This window comes from Heteronotia binoei, chromosome 2, assembly GCF_032191835.1.
Source record: "Heteronotia binoei isolate CCM8104 ecotype False Entrance Well chromosome 2, APGP_CSIRO_Hbin_v1, whole genome shotgun sequence".
Classification (NCBI taxonomy): domain Eukaryota; kingdom Metazoa; phylum Chordata; class Lepidosauria; order Squamata; family Gekkonidae; genus Heteronotia; species Heteronotia binoei.
The window spans coordinates 150,955,433-150,979,038 of NC_083224.1; the positions used below are offsets into that span (position 1 = coordinate 150,955,433).

General features: G+C 40.3%; 1 protein-coding gene across 2 annotated transcripts in view; it reads right to left on the reverse strand.

Annotated features, from left to right (window-relative positions):
- Positions 1-19,933, reverse strand: part of ABCD3 (ATP binding cassette subfamily D member 3) — a 58,176-nt gene extending 38,243 nt beyond the window's left edge. Inside the window, exon 1 of one of the 2 annotated variants that reach the window (XM_060232230.1) lies at positions 19,552-19,933. In XM_060232230.1, the coding sequence (XP_060088213.1) occupies positions 19,552-19,670 (119 nt within the window). In that variant the 5' untranslated portion in view covers positions 19,671-19,933. The remainder of the gene's footprint in view (positions 1-19,551) is intronic. The other variant, XM_060232232.1, reaches the window with a different exon arrangement.
- Positions 19,934-23,606: the final 3,673 nt, after the last annotated feature.

Below are 23,606 nucleotides of genomic sequence, written 5' to 3' on the forward strand. Positions count from 1 at the left end.
TTTATTGCAATCGCACACTGTCTTGACATTTTCAGCGAGTTATCTGCTATTTAAAACATATTTTAAATCAATTGATGAAAAGTGGTGGCATAGAAGAAAAGTGAGATTTTTTTTACCATCTGCTCTGTTGACCAACTAATAATACATACCTTGTATGGAATAATATTTAGAACAACTGTATTGTGTTCCAGATCTAAGGGAGGTCATGTCTGATTAAACTTTTGTTGTCTTGCTGGTATCCCTGATATTCTTTGCACTCCCTGCTACTTCATTCATGGGATCAACTGTATTTCTTTTAATTGCCTCATGTCTAGTTCCCCCCCCCCACACACACACATATCTGCAAATTAGCCAGGAAGACCTGAAATTGAAAATATTAACTTTCTAATTGATTAAAGATTTCTTTTGCAGGGTCTCTGCAATCAGTTGTGTCTGAGATGCAAGAATCTCCACCTGCTCCTTAGATCTCTTCCTATTGGCAGCATTCTGCTTTAATAATTTGCCAAAAGCTTTCAGGTCAATAGAGGGGTTCTGGGAGGGGGTCAGTATAGCATTCTCCACACTAGGTGGTGTTGGCACATCATTTAGCAAAGAGGCAAATTTACTGGTGAATACAATTGGTGAAAGCTGCTGAAATATTTCTCTAACTTGCTTTGCAGCTGCCACTTCCCCCTCTTCCCCCTCAAAAGAAACAAATTTCCCCCTCCACCATTTTTATTGATTTATTACCAAGTTAGTCTATAAAAACCAATTAAATAAATGACTAAATAAAGTAAAATAATTCCTAGTAAAATAAAGGGCTTACGATTACTAGGGCTTGTAAAATGCAGGGTGCTATTCAGTTAAAATATGGTTTTAAGAAAAAAAACAGATTAAACCCAAATTAAAACTCACTGAAATAATCTCTAATGGGGAATAGAATATAAAATATACACTTAAAATATAATAAAATACTGATAAAGTAATTCAGAAATACTACAACAATTATCCCTGCCAAAAAGGAGATAAAGTGAGTGAACTAACGAGTAAATGAAATGAGAGAAGATGAAATAGTTTATTAGCAAAATCTTAAGATACTAACAAGTAGCAATGGCTTTGCCAAAGTTGGTGGGGACTGGGGAGAAGAGAAGCCTCCCAGCCTCTATCACCCTCAGCTGAGTTCAGCATCTCAACTCACTGTCTCATGCCTATCAAGGTCACCTCTTCCAAATAAAATTGGAAGTTAAATATTGAAAGCTGAAGGAGATGCAAGTCCAGTTAAACATCAAAAGAAAAACAAGATAGAAATAATTTTTAAAAACTTGCCACACCTACAATACCTCCCAACTCAACTTCTTACCAATTTAAAATCCTTACTTTCACCACACCTCCTAAAATGGAGAAGGGAGGGAGTTGTAAGCAAACTAAATATATTTAGCAAAACAAAAACAAAACTACTGCCTCTTGGCAGAGCACAGCCCACAAGCCTCTAATCTCTCTCAGCTAGAAACCAGAAACAATCATTCTCACCTTCAGCAAAGACAAGGTTCCCTTTCCCACCCTTATCTGGAATTATTCCCAAAATCTGCACTATCCTTCCTTCCCATCTGACAAGTCAGATTACATACCTTCCTGTAACCTGTACTTCCCCCACCCCCTCAAGCCTGGAAAGAATTTTTTTTAACCTATGGATTCTGCAGCTTGCCCTATAACCTTAGCCCTGTGTGATCTCCCTCATTGTGGATTTGTAGATCTGCAAAACCTAAATGATTCTGTAACTGTGAACATTTTGGGGGGAAAGTGGATGAATTTCAAGAATTACTTAAAAGCCAACATAATGTATGAAAATTGCCACACAGGAATGCCCAGTAAAGAAGATACTTTTGCCTAATGACAAACATTTGCTGACTATACAAGAACTGTCAAGTATCTAAAAAGAGTGATTTCAACTATCATGCAATTTGTTTTGAAACATTCCCACCCCAAACAAGTAACACGTTGTTTTGTCATGATACAATTATTAGGGTAAAGAATAGCGATACCATATTCTACCAAAAGCTTCTATTACTGATGTCATTAATTTGGTTGCCTTTCTAGAAGTACAAGTGAGGGGCCTGCAGGCACTTGAGGGGGGGCATCTGATTTTCCTCTCTCCCACTATTTCCACTTTCTTGAAAGTTCCCATATCTTCTCCCCTTTCCCTGCTTTCTTTTCTTATTCCTACCTACTAGGTAGGAATCTGCCCCTATCTTCAGCTTTCCCCTCCTTCCCTCACCCTGGTAGTCCCTCCTCAGGAAAAATCTAGCCAAGTTGCATGGCACTGGCTGGACTGGGCCTAGATGCACAGCAGGGAACCTGCAAAGACTTGTAGGGGGCACACCTCAGTTTCCCTGTATCCTCCTCTCCATATTATCTTCATTTTTTCTCCTCCCAGCCCTAGAATTAGATAAACTGATAACGTAAGAGACTTTTACAACTTTATTGTTGTGCTAGACTGGAAGAAAATTATTACAAACTTTTTACTGTTGTTCTGTACAACTCTAGTGCTACCTATTTTACAAAGACAAATTAAAAAAAACCTCTCAAACCATAGAACCCTTATCACTAGAAGAAATGGTTTCAGCAATGACCACAGGATTTGAATGAGCTTGAGTTTAACTTTACAAGACTAGCTTGAACTATTGCAAGACTATTACAGAAAGTTACCATTTATGTAATCTCTTGTGATAAGAATCTGCAACACTGGCAAAACACCAGCTGGCAAATGAGTCTTCTGGCTATGGCTTTTCCACATGGGTTATTTGCCCCAGGACTAACAAAGCTGTGGGGTTTCCATGGCTTTTTTCCAACCTTTTTCAAACCTGCTTTGCTGTTAAGTTTTCAGAAAGATTGCCACAAAACCTGGATGGCTTCTGTGTGGGTGGCAGAGATCCGGTCTTCCTGGTCCTACCCATGCACCAGCAATACTCCCTGCAGCCATTTCCTCTCTCCCCGCTTCCTGCTACCAGAGGGCTTTGTTGTTTTAATTGGCAAATATTGTTATTAATAAAAACAATCTGTTTATTAGTTCTGAATTATCTGCTTTTTAAAAAAAGTTTCTAGTCACTTTCACTGTGGAGATGTCTCACCCTCATGTTGCTGCAACATGCAGGGATAGAGATGTGCTTTAAACAGGAATGAAATCTGCCCATTCAGAAAAGCCAATTACATGGATTGTTATGTTGTTGTCACCATGCTGAATTGCTGATTTATTTTTTAAAAGCCCTGGAGGTGCTTGGGGGGGGGGGGGCGTAACTACTGCCAGGGACCTGGGCAGGGAAAAGACAAAGAAATCTGCCATGCAGAAACCATATTGCTGCTGAGCTGCATTCATAGCAACAGCAAGAAGCAAGCAACAGTAACACCTGTGGAAAACACCTGCATTCTTGGGGAGGGGACAGTATATCTATTTATTTATTTCTATTTCCTATCCCACCTTCTCTGCACTGCAGGTTACAAAACAATAAAATTGTTAAAAATGTAACTTTACAATAATAAAAATATACAGTTGACTTATGATAGTGCATAAAAACCATTACGTTACATTTACAGTTAACTATCTCAAATGTATAGTTTCAGATATAGTCAAAGCTTATCGTCAAAGCGATCGTATTTCCCAGTAGCAATGTATGGCTGGATCATAAGGAAGGCCGAGCACAGAAGAATAGATGCTTTTGAGATGTGGTATTGGAGAAGAATCTTGAGAGTCCCTTGGACTGCAAGAAGATCAAATCAGTCAGTCCTAAGGGAAAGCAACCCAGACTGTTCCCTGGAAGGTCAGATGCTGAAGCTGAAGCTCAAATACTTTGGCCACCAAATGAGAAGGGAGCTCTCACTGGAGAATATCCTGATGCTGGGAAAGACAGAAGGCAAAAGAAGAAGTGGACGGCAAAAGATGAGATGGCTGAACAGCGTTACTGATGTAACTAACAAGAATTTGAGCAGACTTCGGTGGATGGTAGAAGACAGGAGACCTGGCGTGACTTTGTCCTTGGGGTCGCAAAGAGTCGGTCTAGACTGTGCAACTGAACAACAACAAATCTGAAACCGATGTCTGAGGGGAAACAACACTGTAATATTAGGTCAGCATTCATCTCACCGTCACTATCTTTGACCATACACCTGGTGATAGACCTGTGTCTTACTGGCCCTGAAAAATTATTTCAGGTCTCACAGGGCCCTGATCTCACTAGAAAGAGAGTTCTACCAGGTTGGGGCCAGAGTCCAAAAGGCTCTGTCCCTAGTCGAAGATAGCTGGATTTCTCACAGGCTGGATTTCTCACTAGCCAGTTATTAGGTGAGTGTAATGCACTTTGGGCGACATACTGGAAGAGGTGGTCCTGCAGATACACTGGTCCCAGATCACTCAGAGCTTTGAAGATCAGTACTAACACCTTAAACCTGATCCAGTGCTTAAATGGGAGCCAGTGCAGCTGACAGAACACTGGTTGAATGTGTGCCCTCAAAGGAGTACCCATGAGAACCTACACAGCTGCATTCTGAACCTGCATTCTGCAATTTCTGGATTAGCTTTAAGGGAAACCCTGTGCAGAATGAGTTACAGTAATCCAGCCTGGAGGTGACTGTTGCATGAATCACTAGGCAGGTAAGCAGCTAGTAGTCTTGCCTGGCAAAGATAAAATAATGCCAGCTTGATCACATTCATGATCTGTGCCTCTATTGATAAGGAGGCATCTAGAATCATGTCCAAGCTCTTGACAGTCAGCCTTGTTGTCAAAGGCATGCTGTCAAGTGCTGGAAGTTTACCTCCCACCTCAGCATCACCTCAGCCCAGCCACAAAGCCAGTCTGATGTAGTGGTTAAGTGCACGGACTCTCATCTGGGAGAACTGGGTTTGATTCCCCACTCCTCCACTTGCACCTGCTGGAATGGCCTTGGGTCAGCCATAGCTTTCACAGCAGTTGTCCTTGAAAGGACAGCTGCTGTAAAAAGCTCTCTCAGCCCCACCTACCTCACAGGGTGTCTGTTGTGGGGGAAGGTAGAGGAGATTGTGACCACTCTGAGATTCAGAATATAGGGCGGGATATAAATCCAGTATCATCATCATCTTTTTCTCTCTCTTTAATGGATTCAGTTTCAGCCAGCTCTGTTTCAACTATCTCACTGCAGCCTCCAATCCCACGGTCAGAGTATGTGGGGCAGTATCCAGTCAGCTGGTCATCAACAGAAACAGCTATCATCAGCATATTGATGACACCCCAGCCTAAGACGCTGTGCCAATGGGAAAAGGACTATCGTCTGAGGCACCCTACATTCTACTGGGTAGTGTGAGGAGACTGTCTGCCCCCCCCCCCCAGTGCTATCCTCTGTCCCCAGTCCCCAATCTTGGATAAATGAAATCAGCCATTTCAGGGCTGTCCCATAAACAGAGCTGGATCTAGGGAGGGGCAAGGGGGCGCCTGCCCCAGGCACTGCCGGAGGGGGTGTGTGTGCCAAATTGGGTATGGAGTCCATTCTATTCTATGGGCCCACAAGATAGAATGGGCTCACAAGGGGGTGTCATTTTTTAATTTTGCCCCCACCTCAAAAACATGTAGATCCAGTCTTGGCTATGTACTCCCCTTGTTGGCGAGGTGGTATGTCAAAAGATCATGACTGACAATGTCAAACACTGCTGTAAGATCCAGTAAGTACCAGCAGCACTGACTTGCCTCATTCCAATTGCCTACGAAGGTTGTTCATGAGGGTGACCAAAACAGTCTCCATTCCATGAACCAGGGCCAGAAGCCAGACTGAAATAGGGCCAAGGCTGACGATTCATTCAGGAAAATCTGGAGCTGCTCCACCACCACCCTCTCAATTTCCTTACCCAGAAACGGTAAATTTGACACTGGCTGGAAATTGGAAGAATCTGTAGGATTCAAATTGTTTTTAAGAGCAGTTTTACCACTGCCTTTTTTAATTGCCCTGGGAAGACCCCTAAGCTAAGGGACAGATTTATAAAGTCCAGCTGGGGGACCATAGTCCATCACTACTAGCTTTCACCAGCCACAATGGGCACGTGTGCATTTCACAGCATCCAGAATCCTGTCAGCATCAGCTCAGGAAAGCCTATTTGTTCCTTACATAATTTTATGGTCACTTTCATCAGAGATATGCATTATACACAGGGCTTTTTTGTAGAAAAAGCCTAGCAGGAACTCATTTGCATATTAGGCCACACCCTGACGTCACCATTGTTTCACACAGGGCTTTCTGTAGAAAAAGTCTAGCAGGAACTTGTTTGCATATTAGGCCACTGACATCAAGCCAGCCGGAACTGAATTCCTGTGCATTCTTGCTCAAAAAAAGTCCTGATTATACAGAAGCTGTAAGAAGCACTTGTGAAATTCTCCAGAGTTGTTAAGGGAGACTTTGGGGAAAGTACTGGACTTAAGACAAAAGTATGTGAAAAAATTGGGAAAAGTACTGGACTTCAAAAAGTTAAGTTTTTCAACAAATCATTAATAATGAGCACACTCCAGTGAGGCTAGGTCTTTCAAGTTCCATTTATTTCAGTTACAGAGAGAAGTATCTGCTCAGCTCTGTTACTAAAATCTACAAAAACTGAACACATTTCACTTTGACCACATGATGCCCAATGAATTTTAAAGGCTACCAACTGAAAAAAATCTAATTGTTCAAAACAAATCCAGTACTGGACATGCAACAACAATCAGTACAATGATGGTCCACTCAAATAACTACTGGATTATTTCTTGAAGCCCAGTTTTGCAGCACATACTATTAGTCAGGGGTGGCCAAACTTGCTTAACATAAGAGCCACATAGAATAAACATCAGATGTTTGAGAGCCACAAGACTTGAACTTCAAATGTTTGAGAGCCACAAGGAAGGAAGTCAGGCAGGAAGGCAAATAGCTGGGGGAGGAGGGAGAGAGAGGTGGAAAGGAAGCAACTTTACATTCTCTAGGCCACTGGTTGGCTTGGCCTGGAGAAGTGATTTAAAGAGACAAATGCCTTCTCCAAGCCTGCCGACATGGCAGTGGGGCTACGAGAACCACACAATGTGTGTAAAAGAGCCACATGTGGCTCCCGAGCCACAGTTTGGCCACTTCTGCTATTAGCCATTAGCTGAACTGAACAGCTACACCTTACATTACTGTTATTTTTGATCAACAGGGGTCTTCAGTCATCTGTTGAAGACAAGGGGAACAGCCCTGTCAAGTGAACTATACCATGTTGTTTCATCATGCTGAAAAAAGAATCCAGAGCTTTGTTGTGAATTTCTCACAGTTCTGGAATTAACTGGTTGATGACACTTACTTATTCTTGCCTAGAGGACTTAAGAGCTGTTCTTCCAAAGCTGAAACTTGGCTGAGTAATCAGTTGAGAAAGCCAATCAGCTACTTTTCAGTTAAAAGTTTGTGTGTAAGATTTACAAATAATCAGTCTGGTATAACCTGTTCCACAGGGTGCACAATTACTTCATAGTAGTCACTGGTGATACCACATATAGATGTGCTTTTCAGCTATGAACACAAAAGTAATCCCATGCTATGTGAGGAAAGTAGAGCTCTTTGAAGGCCTCTTTCATAAAGGATCCTTGGTTCAAATTTCCACAGGTCAAGAAATTACTTTTTCACTAATGTGCATAATTCTTTGAAGCAGGGTACTAATTTAACTTGCATTTACAGGATTTAAACCTTCACGTGCAACTTGGAAATAAGTACAGTTCCTATTCCTTAGTGTAAACACCCTGAAATTTACTATACTTCCCCTGCATGGGTAAAAACACAACAGGCAAGAACTCTGAAAACCATGTGTTAATCAAAACACATATTGTTAAATTTCCAATTTAGTTAAGTTTCCACTCACTTTTTTGTAGTTCTTTTGTATTCTTTGATAGAAATAGCTTTCTAACAGGAATAGCTAAATGTTCCACTTTTCCTATATGACAGCTTTTCCGTTTGATCACACTCAGTGAGATCCTTATAAAATAAACCTGAACATTTATTTAACCTACTAGTAGTATGTTTCGAAATGATGAAATTACCTCTTATAAAAGCTAATGGCTAGTACACAAAGTCAGGTCACTAATATTAAGTTAGCAAATCACTGTACTGAATTATAAATACATTTTAAAAATCTAGACCAATATCTTACTTTTAAAAATGTAATTTGCATTCTACTTTTATTGCACGTTTGACCGTTTCTCTACATATCCTTTTCTAGTAACATGTTACAATGATTACAGGAACCAAAGGGCAAATGTAATGTAATACAATAATAGATTACCCTTTAACCTAGGAGGAACTGGTTTTGTGATACAAGTGAAATGAGGATACAAATTTATGACAACATTTTCATGCATGTGTTTACACAGAATGTGATAAGAAAGCTTGCAATCAGAAACATTCTGCCTTATTCAGTCACTTCAACAGCCCTTTTAAGATTCTCTTACAAAGATTCCAGAACACCGTATTATCTCACCTTTTCTTTATTTCTCACCACAATCACAGTGTTCATTCTGGTCCTATATTCGGATATTTCACTGCACAATGCATTCTTCAGCGTATGAATGTGAAACATCAAGCCACAGTGAAACAGTAGGCCTTTGTGCAGAGTTATGGATTAAGCTCTCTGTACTGCAAATTTCATTTCACTGGACTGCATCCTACCAGTTTTCCCACCAGTGAAAGAGGGAGGAGAGACTCTTTTTACCACTGAACAAGCTATGTTAAGGATCACTGAAACCACGTGGACAAATATAAGCGCAGGAAAGAGGCTGCACTGAGCAGCGGGAATCAATGCAACTGAACAGAAAAGCTTACAGAATCTGTAGTTTTAAAAATTTTCTTCCAGAAGCACCTGGCAAAAGAATGTTGCCCTAGGTCGGATTAATGGGAACCAGTTATTCTAGATCACAGGCTTCCTCATTAGGACAATTAACCAACTTCAGCACTATTTGGGATTAGATCAGGAGAACACCTTAGGTGCTCACCTCATCCAACTCACACTCCTCTCACTGTAAGAATCCTGCCCCACTCCCAAACACATCAGACAGAGTGATTACAGTCACCATTTTCTTAAATAAGACTTTTTGAGCCACTGAGTGATAGAAATATTTTTCTCTGACTAAACAATAAACTCTGATGCTTTTCTTCCCAGTGGTAAGAACATTACGAGGAGCACTTCCTCCTCCTCCTCACAGGATAGGTAAAGACCACTGGAGGAAGGAGACTGACTGTTCCAGGCTCCAGTGGGCTTGAGCATCTCTACAGCTGACACTGCACCCACAACGTGAGACTCCACAGTAACCATGAAGATGAAATATTGTAAATATTTACTAAACAATATCAATAACAGTTTCATCAAAATGTTCTGCTAAGGTTCCTGAAATAAGTTAACAATAGTATTAGACAAGATATGGGCTCTCTCCATTACCAACCCAAGTTTGCATTTGTCTTAACTGGCTAAGAGAGCCTCTCTATACGTTTCCTGTCAGCGGCACGCGTGCACAACCATGTTTCCCCACCTGCTGTATTTATGGATGCAGTTTGATTCCAAAGTATGGTACTTGTTTACTTCATTTATACTCCACATTTCTCCTCAATGGGGACCCAAAGTAGCTTACATAGTTTTCTTGTCCTTTATGTTCACAACAGCCCTGAGAGACAGGCTAAGGTGAAATTGTGTGACTAGCCCAAATGCTTTGCATTTTGTTTGGCCTGAATTTAAAAAGTATTACATGGATTTATTTTCTTGTTCTGGATTTTTGTCTGGGGCAGTAAAGTTATTTTCAACTGTTGTTCTAGTTTACGGTTATACAAGGTCACCAAGCAAACTTCCAAGGCAGAATCGGAGCCCAAACAAGGCCTTCCCAGAACCTAGTCTAACACTGTACCATACTGGCTCTCACAGGACCTCTATCCCTTTCCCATTAATACTGCCTCTCTTTGACTACATTTTATAACGGAGAAGCAGTGTAATTAGAATAATAATAGGTTTCTATACCCTGCTTTTCTCTAACCTAAGGAGTCTCAAAACAGCTTATAATTGCCTTTCCCTTCCTCTCCTCGCCAACATGCACCTTGTGAGACAGGTGGGGCTGAGACAGTTTTGAGAGAACCACTACACCACGCTGGCTCTCTGTAATTAAAACACAGAAACTTCTGGTTTTAAATAAAATAAAAGATTTAATACTACTAAGGAATTCTTCCATAAGTTTCAAGTATGCATCTAACAATTCCATTTCCAATTTATTACGGTCAATTGACCAGCAATAACAATATACAAAATCTCATAGCCATAGACCATAATTTCTGACTACATAAAAGCATTCTCATATTCAAATCCCACCAATGTTAAACCTTAAAACTGGCATTATGCATCTAACATACACACAGGTATGTCACAATAGTGTATCTCAACTTCGACCTACTTTTTTGATGCCTCTGAATACAGAAACAATATGATTCAGACACTGCAGCAACACAAAGTACCTCCTTCAATATAATAACCATACACAATTCATTTTAGTAGGACAAAGGTCAGTAAACCTAAGTGTGCCTTAATAACACCTATAACTAATGCAATAACGCCAGTCTGAGCTTCTATAATATGTGGCACAACACCCTAATCAAAGCCAACAAATGTGGCCAAATGCAGGCGTTCACAAATCCATTATTTTTTCCCTTCTGACGAAGACACCCAACACCATCTTTCTTCTCTCAGCTCTAATATTTGTAAACTGCAACACAACGGGTAACAAAGAGCAGAAGGCTGTCTGCTTAGCTACAGGACTGAGCCCTGAAAGAACCTGGTACTCACTCATGGAAACCCTAAGACAATTGTTCCTAGCAAACTATGGTTGATTGTATAATAAGCCATTACATCTGAACCAAGCCATTGACATGGGCAAAGTAATGAGCAGCAACCATTATTACTAGTTGCTTAGTTATCCCTTTGCAATACTGAGACTCACTGGGGATATTAAGGGTCTGGTAAAGCTCCCACACTTGATGTTTGACAGTCCTGGTTTCATAAAATTGGTGATAATGTCAAAATAATTATTTCAATTTGAGTGCTAGTCCATTACCATTATTTATGATAACCTCCTCAAGGAATCATACTTGTTCCATAGAAGCTTCTGACCCATTTTATGTAATGCTTAAATAATTTTATTTGAGTACTGTACATGAAAAGTAAAAGACACAGAATAAAACATCTTGACATCTAAAAGGACCTGACTGTAATACTAGTAAGTAGTTGTTGAAAGACAGTGACTCAAAAAGTTAAACGAAAACAGCCTTAGACTTTGTACCACATAAATACAAGTTAGAATGAATTTGTTAATCTCAATTTGGAACTCAGGTCACAGCAGAAGCGGCTCAGAAGTTTTATGTTCACAAAACTAACTACAACGGTGAAAATCAATTTTATCTGAATGTCTTTACTACATAGTGATAAGTAATGGTGTAAGTGGCATATTTATAGACTATGCAACCTTTGGAATCTACAAGTGGAAAAATAATGTCCAAGCTAAGCATGTTTAAAGAGAATAAGAAAGCAAATTTAATTTTGCCACAGACTTAAACCTGTTTTCAAATTATTAAATTCAGCTGCTTCAGTTTTATGCTTATATTTAGCAGTCTAATCACCTCACTATTCTTTTAGAAGCCCATGCAGAATTTTAGCTACTTCTTCAGTTTAATTTTAGGATAAATACATTTCGCTTTTATAATTTTTATTGCTTTTAACTACAAAAAGAAGCATAAGCATAGATACATAAAAGGGGGGAAAGGGCACATACAGAATGGGAAAAGCAGGGGGGGGGAAGAAAAGTACAGATATATCAGTTATAATTCTGCCTCCAAATAAAATATCCAATTCGTTCTACCTGCAAGTATAGAGTTCTCCAAATATTTTACCATCTTTATCTTTCATTATAAAACATTTTTACTAAACTATTATTTGCAATACAAGTCTAAACAATTCTTCTTCAACACAAATAAGTATAAAAAAGTCAGTGCAATCTCAACATGGAACTGATTTGGCTTAACCATGTTGAAAACACAGAGTAGTTTCTTAGTTTAATATACCCTCATTAACATAAACACAAAAAAATTCATATCTTTATCCTTAAGAAGCTAAAAGAAAAATACAACATAATATTTTATCTATCTCAATATAAACAGTTTCTCCTGGGAGGCATACTAAAAACAAATCTGCCAGTTTACATAATAACTGTGCTATCTGCCTTTTTAACAATTAATCCAACTCTTATAACCCTATTGGTCTAGAAAAAAACTTATTATAACCCAGAAATAAAAATCACATGCCTGTTCTTATTGAAAGTTCCATACCCAACTACCCACAAAGATAAAAACATTTCATGAAACCCTTCTTGCTAAAAATAAAGAATGAGCAAGAGATGTATAGCTTTTTTGAAGAGAATAAAGACTCTGCATCATAATGAAGTACAAGCTACTATCTTGGAACATAAATGGACTAAATTCACCGCAAAAAAGAAAAGCATCATTTTATTGGATTAAAAAACAAAAAAGTAATATAATTTGTCTACAGGAATTTCATATACAACAAAAGGACTATAAATTTTTGTGGAACAAGAATTTGGGATTGGAATTTTTTCCATTGGCAGAACAAAAGAAAAGAAGGGTAGTCTTTTATATTAAGGAACATTTAGAACCAAAATTGATATTTAAATATTATGCAAATCTATTCAAAGGTGCGAAAATCAAAAAAGAAAAAATGGAAGAATATCTACGAAACATCCAAATAGCACCCTTGACTGAGTATATGAAAAAGACTCTGAATGATCCAATAGAAAAAATTGAAATTGAAGCAGCAATAAAAGCCATGAAAGAAGGAAAGGCTCCTGGGCCAGATGGGTTTACAACTAAATTTTATAAAGTTCTTAAAGATGAGATAGTACCCAAACTGCAGAAATTGTTGAATACGATAAGAGAAAAAGGGAAAATTCCAAATACCTGGAAAGAAGCTGTAATTTCGTTGATCCCCAAAGAAGATAGAGATGTCACAAATGTAAAGAACTATAGACCAATTTCACTATTAAATAATGACTATAAGATTTATACAAGAATTTTGGCAGAGCGACTTAAGCAATATCTGATTAACTTTATAAAAGAAGATCAAGCTGGATTCCTCCCTAAAAGGCAAATAAGAGATAATGTAAGAGCCGTTATAAATATTGTGGAATATTATGAGAAACATCCAGAAAAAGAAGCGGCTTTATTTTTTCTGGATGCAGAAAAAGCCTTTGATAATTTGAACTGGGACTTTATGTTTGCAGTAATGGAAAAAATAAATTTGGGGGAACAGTTTGTAAGGATGACGAAAGCAATATATACGGAACAATATGCAAAATTGTGTGATCAATGACAGGAAGAAGTACAAGAGGTTAACAGAGAAACTGCATGCGGAAGGTACAAGATACAGATGGATATTACCTGAAGGTCTTGGCTTTGAACAACATGGAAGAAGGATTACAATAAAGAATGAGCAAGAGATGTATAGCTTTTTTGAAGAGAATAAAGACTCTGCATCATAATGGAGTACAAGCTACTATCTTGGAACATAAATGGACTAAATTCACCACAAAAAAGAAAAATTGTGTGTAAATGCAGATCTTACAAAAGAAATGAAGGTGAGCAAAGGTACCAGACAAGGATGCCCGCTTTCACCATTGCTGTTTATAATGACTCTTGAAATTCTATTGCAACAAGTACAAAAGGATAAAGAAATAGAAGGATTAAAATCAGAGGATTTTCTTATAAATATAAAGCATTTGCAGATGATATTGTGTTTATAATTGAGAATCCGATTCAAGTGATACCTTTGTTGTTAGCTAAGATAAAAGAATATGGAGAAATTGCAGGAATCTATATAAACAAAGAAAAGTTGAAATTCTTATGTAAAAATATGCAAACAAATAGACAGAAAGAATTGCAGACTTTGACGGGATATGAAGTTATCTCTACAGTTAAATATCTGGGCTTAGAAATATGAAGAACACTGACTTGTTTAAAAATAACTACGAAAAGCTATGGTGTAAGATGGACAAAGATTTGATGAAATGGAACAGACTTAACTTGTCCTTGCTGGGCAGGATTGCTGCAATTAAGATGAAAATTTTGCCAAGAATAATGTATTTGTTCCAAACTATTCCAATTGTGAAAGATAGCAAACAATTTAACAAATGGCAAAAGAAGATTTCGGATTTTGTATGGGCCGGGAAGAAACCAAGGATTAAGATGAAAATCTTAACAGATGCTAAGGAGAGAGGAGGCTTTCAGCTTCCGGACTTAAGACTGTACCATGATGCAGTTTGCTTGACATGGATTAAAGATTGGATAATGCTGTTAGATAAAAAGCTTTTATGGTTAGAAGCTCTTGGGAATAAATTCGGCTGGCACGCTTATCTGTACTATGGGAAAAATAAAATGGACGGTCTCTTCTCCCGCCACTATATTAGAAATAGCTTACTAAACACATGGAGAAAATATAAGAAATATGGTGATGAGAGAAAGCCGCTCTGGATAGTGCCAGCAGAAGTAATAAAAATGACAGCTGAATCTGATGAAGAAAGAGCGATGTCATATAACCAACTGCTAAAAATTCAAGGTGACAAAGTTGAATTAAAGTCTGCAGAAGAGTTAAACAACAAGTATGACTGGTTTCAAATGCAACAAATAAAAAGCTTGATGGAGAATATTAAAACTGATGGAATTAGACGTGAGCAAACAGAATTGGAAAGGGTTCTGCTTGGAGATAACGAAAAATTAATATCGAAAGTATACAAATTACTATTGAAATGGTCTACAGAAGAAGAAGTAGTAAAATCTCAAATGCTTAAATGGGCAATTAATGTGAATAGAGAAATACAAATGGATACATGGGAGTATCTTTGGAAGAACTCGATGAAGATATCAACATGTCAGAATATTAAAGAGAACTGTTTTAAGATGATGTATAGGTGGTATATGACTCCGAAAAAACTGGCAAAGATGAATAAAAAGATGTCGGATAGATGTTGGAAAGGTAAAAATCATGAGGGTTCTTTTTTTCATATGTGGTGGACTTGTGAAAAAGCGAAAAAGTTTTGGCAGATGATACAACAAGAAATTTCTAAAATTTTGGGATACGACTTCAAGAAAGTTGCAGAGACTTTTCTGCTAGGATTACAAATGGAAAAATTTCCAGAAGATAGGACTTTAATTTGATATTTGCTCTCAGCTGCTAGGACATTGTATGCGCAGTTGTGGAAGCAAGAAAAAATACCAGAGAAATGGGACTGGATCGTGAAAGTTTTATTGTGGAGTGAGATGGACAAATTAACAAGAACTTTAAGAGACTATGATTTGGACGTGTTTAAAAAGGAGTGGAAGAAATTTAGAGGATATACAGAGCAAGAGTGGAATGTAAAAAGACATTGGACAATTTTTTAATATGAATGTGAGAAAGCCATTGAACTTTGATTGGTTAAGGGTACCGTTATAATTGAATTTAAGTATATAACCTCGGCGGGAGTCTAGTAACGGAGGGAGGGGGGATTGAAAATATCATATGGGTTAGAGATAGTAAAGATATAATTAGACATTGTAACCATATGTTATCAATAAAATTGTTTTTAAGCGAGGGGGCGGGTGCTTCCTCCGTGCCTGTCTGCCTGGCTTCAGCTCTGATGCTTACAGCAAGCGCCAGGATCTCTCCCTCTGCCCTCCGATCCCGGCGCTTGCTGTAAGCATCAGAGCTGAAGCCAGGCAGACAGGCACGAAGGAAGCACACTGCCCTCTCCCCAGCCGGCGCTCGCAAAGCTCTGGGTTTGCGGCAGGGGCAGCGTGGAGCGATCCCAGCACTTGCTGGAAGAAGCTGGAGCCAGGCAGGCAGGCGTGGCGGAAGCGCCGGGATTGGAGGCAGAGGCAGCGGATCGCCCCCCAGGAGGAAGGTGCGTCCTATAGTCTGGAGCGCCTTATGCTGCGAAAAATACGGCACTTGCAATGTAGAATTGTCATGCTTGAGGTAGAGAAGTGATAGATCAAAAGCTTATTGAAGAGAAGAGAAGCAAGCGATCGGGCGTTCACCTCTTGCTGCTGTAATGGCGATCACAACAGAGAGAGCTTTGAGGCATACAGAGAGAACAGGAACAACTGCCATTACACCCCGTCTTGCTGTAAAAGCCCCATGCCGAAAAGAGACCCCTTCAGGGTCTCTTTGGAGGTGTCACATCCGTTGCACCCCTCCCCCTGCCTCATTCAGGGGGGCCACAAGCAGGGGAAACAGCTGAGATCAAGGCAACGTCAGGATTAATACCGTTTCATACAAATTCTGATCCAATATATAGGAAGCAAGTCACACACAAGGTTTAATGGCACATTTTCCCCACTTGGAAGCATGCAATCCAAAGCATTTTTGTTTAAAATTTCAGCTCAGCAAAATTAATGCAACTTAATAGAGTAAGCATGATCAGGACTGGGCCATGGAAGAAGTGTATTTATGCCCCTCATTGGCCTCATTGGTATTTATGCCCCTCATTGGGATTTCTCTTTGTTGTCTGATTTCACCATTCCCCTCCCCCCACACACTTATATTTTTTTAATGTATATGTGTGAGCACCTGGAAGTCATGGCAACCTCTGGTGACTGACCTCTACTGGGGGCACAGAGGATATTCAGACCGGTGGTTGAATAAAGCCTGCCCTTGCCCCCCCAACTTCTGATATTCCAGTGAGGTCTCCCATTCAAGTACTTGCAAAGTCGACCCTGCTTAGCTACTGATAAGATTGGGCTTGCCTGCGCTATCCAGGTCAGGATACATTTTACCACTCCTGAAGCATGCTGTATCTCAGGAATATATATATTAGCATTTATATATATTAGCATTTATATAGACATCACTTAAGCAAGATAATAGATATGGAAAACCTGTTCTCTTCTTATGAACTACTGATCACAAAAAACAAAACCCTACAGCACAAGACATCCGTAACAGCTATCAACTCATTTGATCAATGGGATGGGTATATTTGGAAAGAATCTGGATTAGTGTTTCACTTCCAGAAGAAGGCTACTATTGTATTTTGGACAGATAAAATATTGGCCCATATCCTACTATATCACTCAGCAAAGCATGAAGCCTCCCTCTGGCAGAAGAGGCACTTAAGTAGGAGAAAAGATTCATATTTCGCTTTGCCAGAACAGAACACAGGTCATTGCTTTTGTTCCACCAATATGCCACACTATCTGAAGATATTCTTATAGTCCACAAAGCAATTCAACTCCAGTTACGGAGCACCTTTAGAAAGCACATGTTATGGCAATATAGATAGTAAAACTTTTACAAAAACAAACAGTATAGAAATCAGCAGAGACCATTGCCTCATCACTGCAAATTCTTACTTCCACCCGAGCACAATGAAACAACCATCCCACCTTTTAGATCCACCACCCTGATTAGATTTGTGTATCGCTTGGAAACCAAATGCTGTGTAAGTACTAAGTGTTCCATAATCATCAATGCATAAGCTATCATTCCAACTTCCCAGCATCACAGTTGATAACAATAGTCATATATAGAGAACTCAAACATTATGACACTTCTTAGGCCATAGGATGTAAAACCTTTTGCCAAGCCACATTTCATATTACTCAACTTTGGAAAATGAAAACTCCACTATCCATCCTTCCAAACAGCCAGCCAGATGAATATGCCTCCCACACCCAGTCTTTCAGCACCAGATGCATTCCTTTATCAGCCATGTTTTTGGCATTATGAAATGTTTAAGGAACAGCAATTCTGCTTTAACAAATGTACACACCTTCTTGCACAAACTTCCATACCCATTTCCTAAGTCAGGTGCCATTCTTTTTTTGGGAAACCTTTCTTCAAGCAAGAACCTGCCTCCCCTTGCATTTTACAAAAGTTAGCAACAAGCTACTCATAACTGTAACGTAACATGAATGCTTAAAAAGCAGTAAATGTGACAGTGCTCCCTGCCCTTGAAAAGACAGGTAGAGACTGTCATAAAAGGGAACCTTTAGAGCCAGATTTGATATGGTTTAGAGAAAGATGACACTGTGAATAACTTAATACATTCCCTATTTTAATATTGGGATGATCATATATTTTAAGTAAGGCTTCCACATCCTTAACAGGTACACAACAGAAGAAATTCAACACACGAAATTCTCTCAAATTCTGCATATTACCTCAGCCATGTGCTGAATGGGTAAGCCATTAACAGCAAGCCATTAACAGCTTCAGCTCTCCAAAAATCAATATAATAACTCTAACCTCCTGTATTAGGACTGTTGTCACAGTGACCAAAAGTAAAGCATTTAAAGTTCAACCCCCCCCCCCAAAGTGCTACATAAACAGCAAATATAGCTAGCATGACCTCCTGCCAAGATCTCCTATATATTGGGATGATCATATATTTTAAGTAAGGCTTCCACATCCTTAACAGGTACACAACAGAAGAAATTCAACACACGAAATTCTCTCAAATTCTGCATATTACCTCAGCCATGTGCTGAATGGGTAAGCCATTAACAGCAAGCCATTAACAGCTTCAGCTCTCCAAAAATCAATATAATAACTCTAACCTCCTGTATTAGGACTGTTGTCACAGTGACCAAAAGTAAAGCATTTAAAGTTCAACCCCCCCCCCCCCCCCAAAGTGCTACATAAACAGCAAATATAGCTAGCATGACCTCCTGCCAAGATCTCCTATATAGCTTGGGAACATCTGATAACATAGCATCATTGAAACAATGCTGATGTGGACTTAGCCAGGGCATGGGTAGGGGCTCCACATAAGCCATGCTGAGCTGTGTAAAGACAGAATGGAACATGAAATATACAGTATAAGTAGATCCAGGTGGGTAGCCATGTTGGTCTGAAGCAACAGAACAAAGTAAGAGTCCAATAGCACCTTTAAGGCCAACAAAGTTTTATTCAAGGTATGAGCTTTTGTGTTACACACACACTTCTTCAAATACATATGTGCTTCAGATATAAGAGGTAACCTAAGTGAAATAAAAGGCTATATAGTTCAGTGGTACAAGCTTGGCACGTAAAAAGTCCCAACTTCCACATCAGGCAACTCCACCTCAAAGAAAAACAGGTGTTCCAAGAAACTTACACAAAACATTGAAGAGTCACTGCTAGTTAACGCAGGCACTGAACCTTGGACAGCCACTGCCAGTTAGCACAAAACACAGGGTTAGGATGACAAGAGTCCTGATTCAGTTTATGGAAACTTCATATATTCATAGTGATGCTGACCTTACAGAACCCATGAAAAGCTAATCACTCCCTCCAGAAACTCTTTTGTTTCCCCCGGTAAGAGCCGCCCGCCCCGCTTGATTGCTTATAGGGCCCTTTACCTTTATTCCTTCCAACCCACAACCTTTTTAGTCAGCAGTTATAGTCATCAACTTTATCGTGTTGCCAAAGCCAGCAAGGTCTTTCATTCTACCCAACGACCGCCCCCCCCCCCACTTGACCGCCAGCCGGCCCGACTAACTAACCCTTGCAGAGCAGCCGCCTTCCTCCGCTTGCTGAGCAGGCAGATAAGCGCGCAAGCGGCCGCGGTAGCCCCGGCCATGGTGGAGTAGCGCGCTGTAAAAAACTTGCTGTAGGCGGCCATGGCGGCGGCTGCGGAACAACTGTGAAGGCACCGGCAGGCGCAGCCAAAGCCCAGGCAACAGCAACAGCCGACCGGGAACTAGGCTCGCCGCAGCGCGATGGATGCTGGGAAAGAAGCGGATGTCTATTAGCTAAGGGAGGTGAAAGACCACAGAGGGCCTGCTTTCTTAACAGGCCCGCCTTGTCTGCGGCTCCACCTTAAGCAACGCAGCGTTGGGGAAGGATGAAACGAGAGGCGGCTGGAGGTGTGTTCTGCTCGTACCCAACCAGGAAGACTATTGGTGGCTTTTAAGGGAACGGGGTCCGAGTAGGAAGAAGCGAGGGAGAATTGGTCCACGGGGCTTTGACTGAACGTTAAGCAAACCTGATGTGAGCGTGAGGCTTCCTTACTGAGTAAACATGCAAAAAAGCCAGTTGGGCTGTACTGCAGGAATTACTAAACTTCCCGTTGAGGCGCACTCCCGAGTACGAAAGCGAGAGAGTGTTGGTCCACGGTATTGTGACTGAACCGAACGTAAAGCAAAGTTGCAATCCTATGATCCTTTGCTCCATAAAGCTTCGTTACTGAGTAAACTTGCAAGACAGAGCGGCTGTAGCGCAGGCTTTGTTGAACTTCTGGTAGATGATGAAATACTTCTTTTCCCCTCTGTTCTATAAAAACGGACAAATTCTAGAGTGACTTTCAGTTTTAAATAGGGGGGGGGGGGTACCACAATGCCGTAACAATGCAAATCTTATTAATCCTTACTCAAAAGGAAGCCTCAACGAGTTTACTTTTACAACATACAAGGAGTTCTTTTTCCGAGGAGGAGCTTAACAGCGCGTCCCTAAGGCTGAATTTGGGAAGAGGTGGGAGCGCAACAATAGCGTTTTTTATACCCGGCTTCCGTCTACCCGAACAGGAGTCTCAAAGTGGCTTACAATCGACTTCCCTTCTTCTCCCCACAACAGAAACCTTGTGATAGGTGGGGTGAGGAGGTTTTGAGAGAACCGCGACTGGCTGAAGGTCACCCAGGAGTGGGGAATGATCAAACCGGATTCTCCAGATAAGAGTCCGCTGCACTTAACCACTTAAGCACCACGCTTGCAGGGATGAGATGACCCTCTGAAGTTGCTGTTTCTTCAAAAGGAATTGATCTCTATCATCTAGATTTCATCTGTAATTTCTGAAATTCACATTGGGTTTTGAGAGAGTCTTCTAAACTACTAGCCTTCAAGAGAAGGGTGTTAACTGTCAGGATTTCACTGTTAGTGCTGCTTTTCACTTTGCTCCGCTTCTTTGATGCTGGATGTTCTCATACTGTATCTGGGAAGTAATTGTTATTTGAATGTTATTGAACACACAGTGATTCAGAAAGTGGTAATGGATAATATATGAAAAAGAAAACAGGAAGACTCTGGTGACTTGTTCTGATACCTTTATATTATTTTGTAAAGACATACACATTTATGTAAAGCCAATACATATTTCCACGCTTATAAAAAGATATCTTTAATTTTTTTGTATCTGTGCCGCTGGACTTTCTAGCATTTGTGGTTTGGTGAAATTGCTGTTCCTTGCTTATTTAGACTATCCAGAAGGCCTATGAGATGAGCCTTCCTCAGTTGCTCTCCCCTACCTGCACCAGTATTAAGAAGAAACCACTTCTGTACATGGAGTACCAGTATTATGGGGAAAGTAAAAGAGAAAGTTCATTCTATCCCCTCATGCATAATTTTATAAAGGTACCTCCTTTGCTTTTTCTTTGAACAACAAAACTCAAATTCTTGCCTTTTCTTGTAGTGAAGGTACTCTAAGCCATTGCTCATTTTGGTTGGTTGTTTTTCGTACCTTTCCAAGTACATTTGTGAGATAATAAACAATATCCAGTAATAGCAATCTGAACTATGCCTGGATTTGGAATGCTGTGTATACCATATTTGTATTACAATATCATCCTTTCATTCTGGACCTTTTCTAATCATAACTACAATTTTTTCTGCTGACATATATTGAATTCATGTTTTCATGAAACCACTACAATCCCATAGTCTTTCTTGACCCATAATTAACAGGCAGATAATCATACATGGTATGACACTGAACTATAGCAAATGGCTCAATTCCCCTTTCTACCCTAATGACAGGTTTTAACTCTTAATATAAAGCTATGCAACTAACCAATAAGAAGAACAGAATCTAGTATTCTGTTTTTTTCACCCTGTGACTGAACTCTACTTACTGTTTTTCAGAGATTTTACCATTGCGTCTGTGCCAAGGTCATCACCAAGGATCTCTTATTTGCCATGTTGGTGCTTACCTGCATGCTAGCCTTGAATATGTTGTTACAGCAACAACCTCACTCTCCTTATGTAGCCAGTCCAGTAATTGGGGCCTGGCAATAAAGCAGCTTATGCAATAGCCTAAAGAAGCTCATAAAACAAGGTACTTGAGCCAGCTACTGTGGTAACTGGACAATGGGTGGTGATTAAAATCAAAGATTAAGGGATCAGGAAGCTGAGACCCAGGGCTTTTTTTTTTTTTTTTTAAAGCCCAGTGGGAATTATTTACATATTAGATGATACCCCTTGATGTCACCTGTTTCACACAGGACTTTTTTGTAGGAAAAAGTCCAGCAGGAACTCATTTGCATATTAGGCCACACCCCCTGATGCCAAGCCAGCTGGAACTGCATTCCTATACGTTCCTGCTAAAAGAAAACACCCTACAGAGACCTACTCTAACTTGGCATCTTTAAAATGTTTTTGGACTGGCTAAAACTTAATTTGTACCCACCCCTGTAGCTATGGTGGGTCTGGAGGGCACGGCCACTCCAACCCCCCCCCCCTTCAATCGCTGTGGCCCCTCTGTTGGGCCGAGCCCCCAGGCAGATGCTGCCCTCCGCGCCCCTCACTGATCGGCAGAGTAAAATGCTGCTGCAGCGGCTGCCGCCCCCTCCCCTCCACACCTCCTCCGACCGAGCTCTTTAAAGGCGAACACCCCCCCCCACCTATCAGCTGATCAGCGAGAAAAACCGTGCAGCTCAGCTTCTATGCCCCTCTGGCGTGCTCACAATCAGCTCTGGGGACAGCAGCTGATAGGCAGGGGATGTCAGCCTTTAAAGAGCCTGGGAGTGGCACTTCACTGCCCCTTCCCTGCCTGGGCCCTAACATTCTGAAGAACAGAGGTTGGAGGAGGCTGGGGAGGCAAACAGCCTCTTATGATGTCATTCTGGGCCCCACAGACCCCCCCCCCACCGAAAAATTTATCCACTGGGACTCCCCACCAAAATTTTTCTGGCTACTGGCCTGCTTTGCCTTTAGATTAAATAAGATCAAGCTGTACTTGATTGCCTGAGCTGCTATAGCAGAGGAGATGAAAAATGTTAATTTAGTCATAAATTTTCAGGCTTAATTCTTTCTAGGCTGCTTAAAGCTAACTGTTAGTCTTCAAGTGGTCATCTTTTTGTAGATCTGCAGTCAGGGTTGTCAGCAAGCCTAGAGAAAAATGTCCTGTTCATAATCTGAAATATATCCTGTTCATAATTTGAAAATGTGTGGAAATGGGCAGCTAATGCTTTTCATGGCAAAGAGATAAGTAACATCACCTAATAAGTAACAGTTCCTTAAACCTCTGTTAAAGGTATAGGACCATTATTTATCCTGGAAGTTGGCATATTAGGCCACTCCAAGAACAGTGAACTACATCTGAGAGCTTGCTAGCTCAAGCATGCACAACACAAACTGTTATTGGTTGAAAATCTACCTTGATGGGAAATGTGGGCTGCATTCATGAAGTAGACATCACAACATCAGGCAAGGCCTGATGGTTTCAGGGTTCAGAATGCTGGGGATTTGAGAACACTTACTTTATGGTCTTTAGGCAGATAAAGCTGTATCATTGTGGGTTAAGCAGACAAGATGATCACCATCACATTCCATAGATAAACTGCAAATT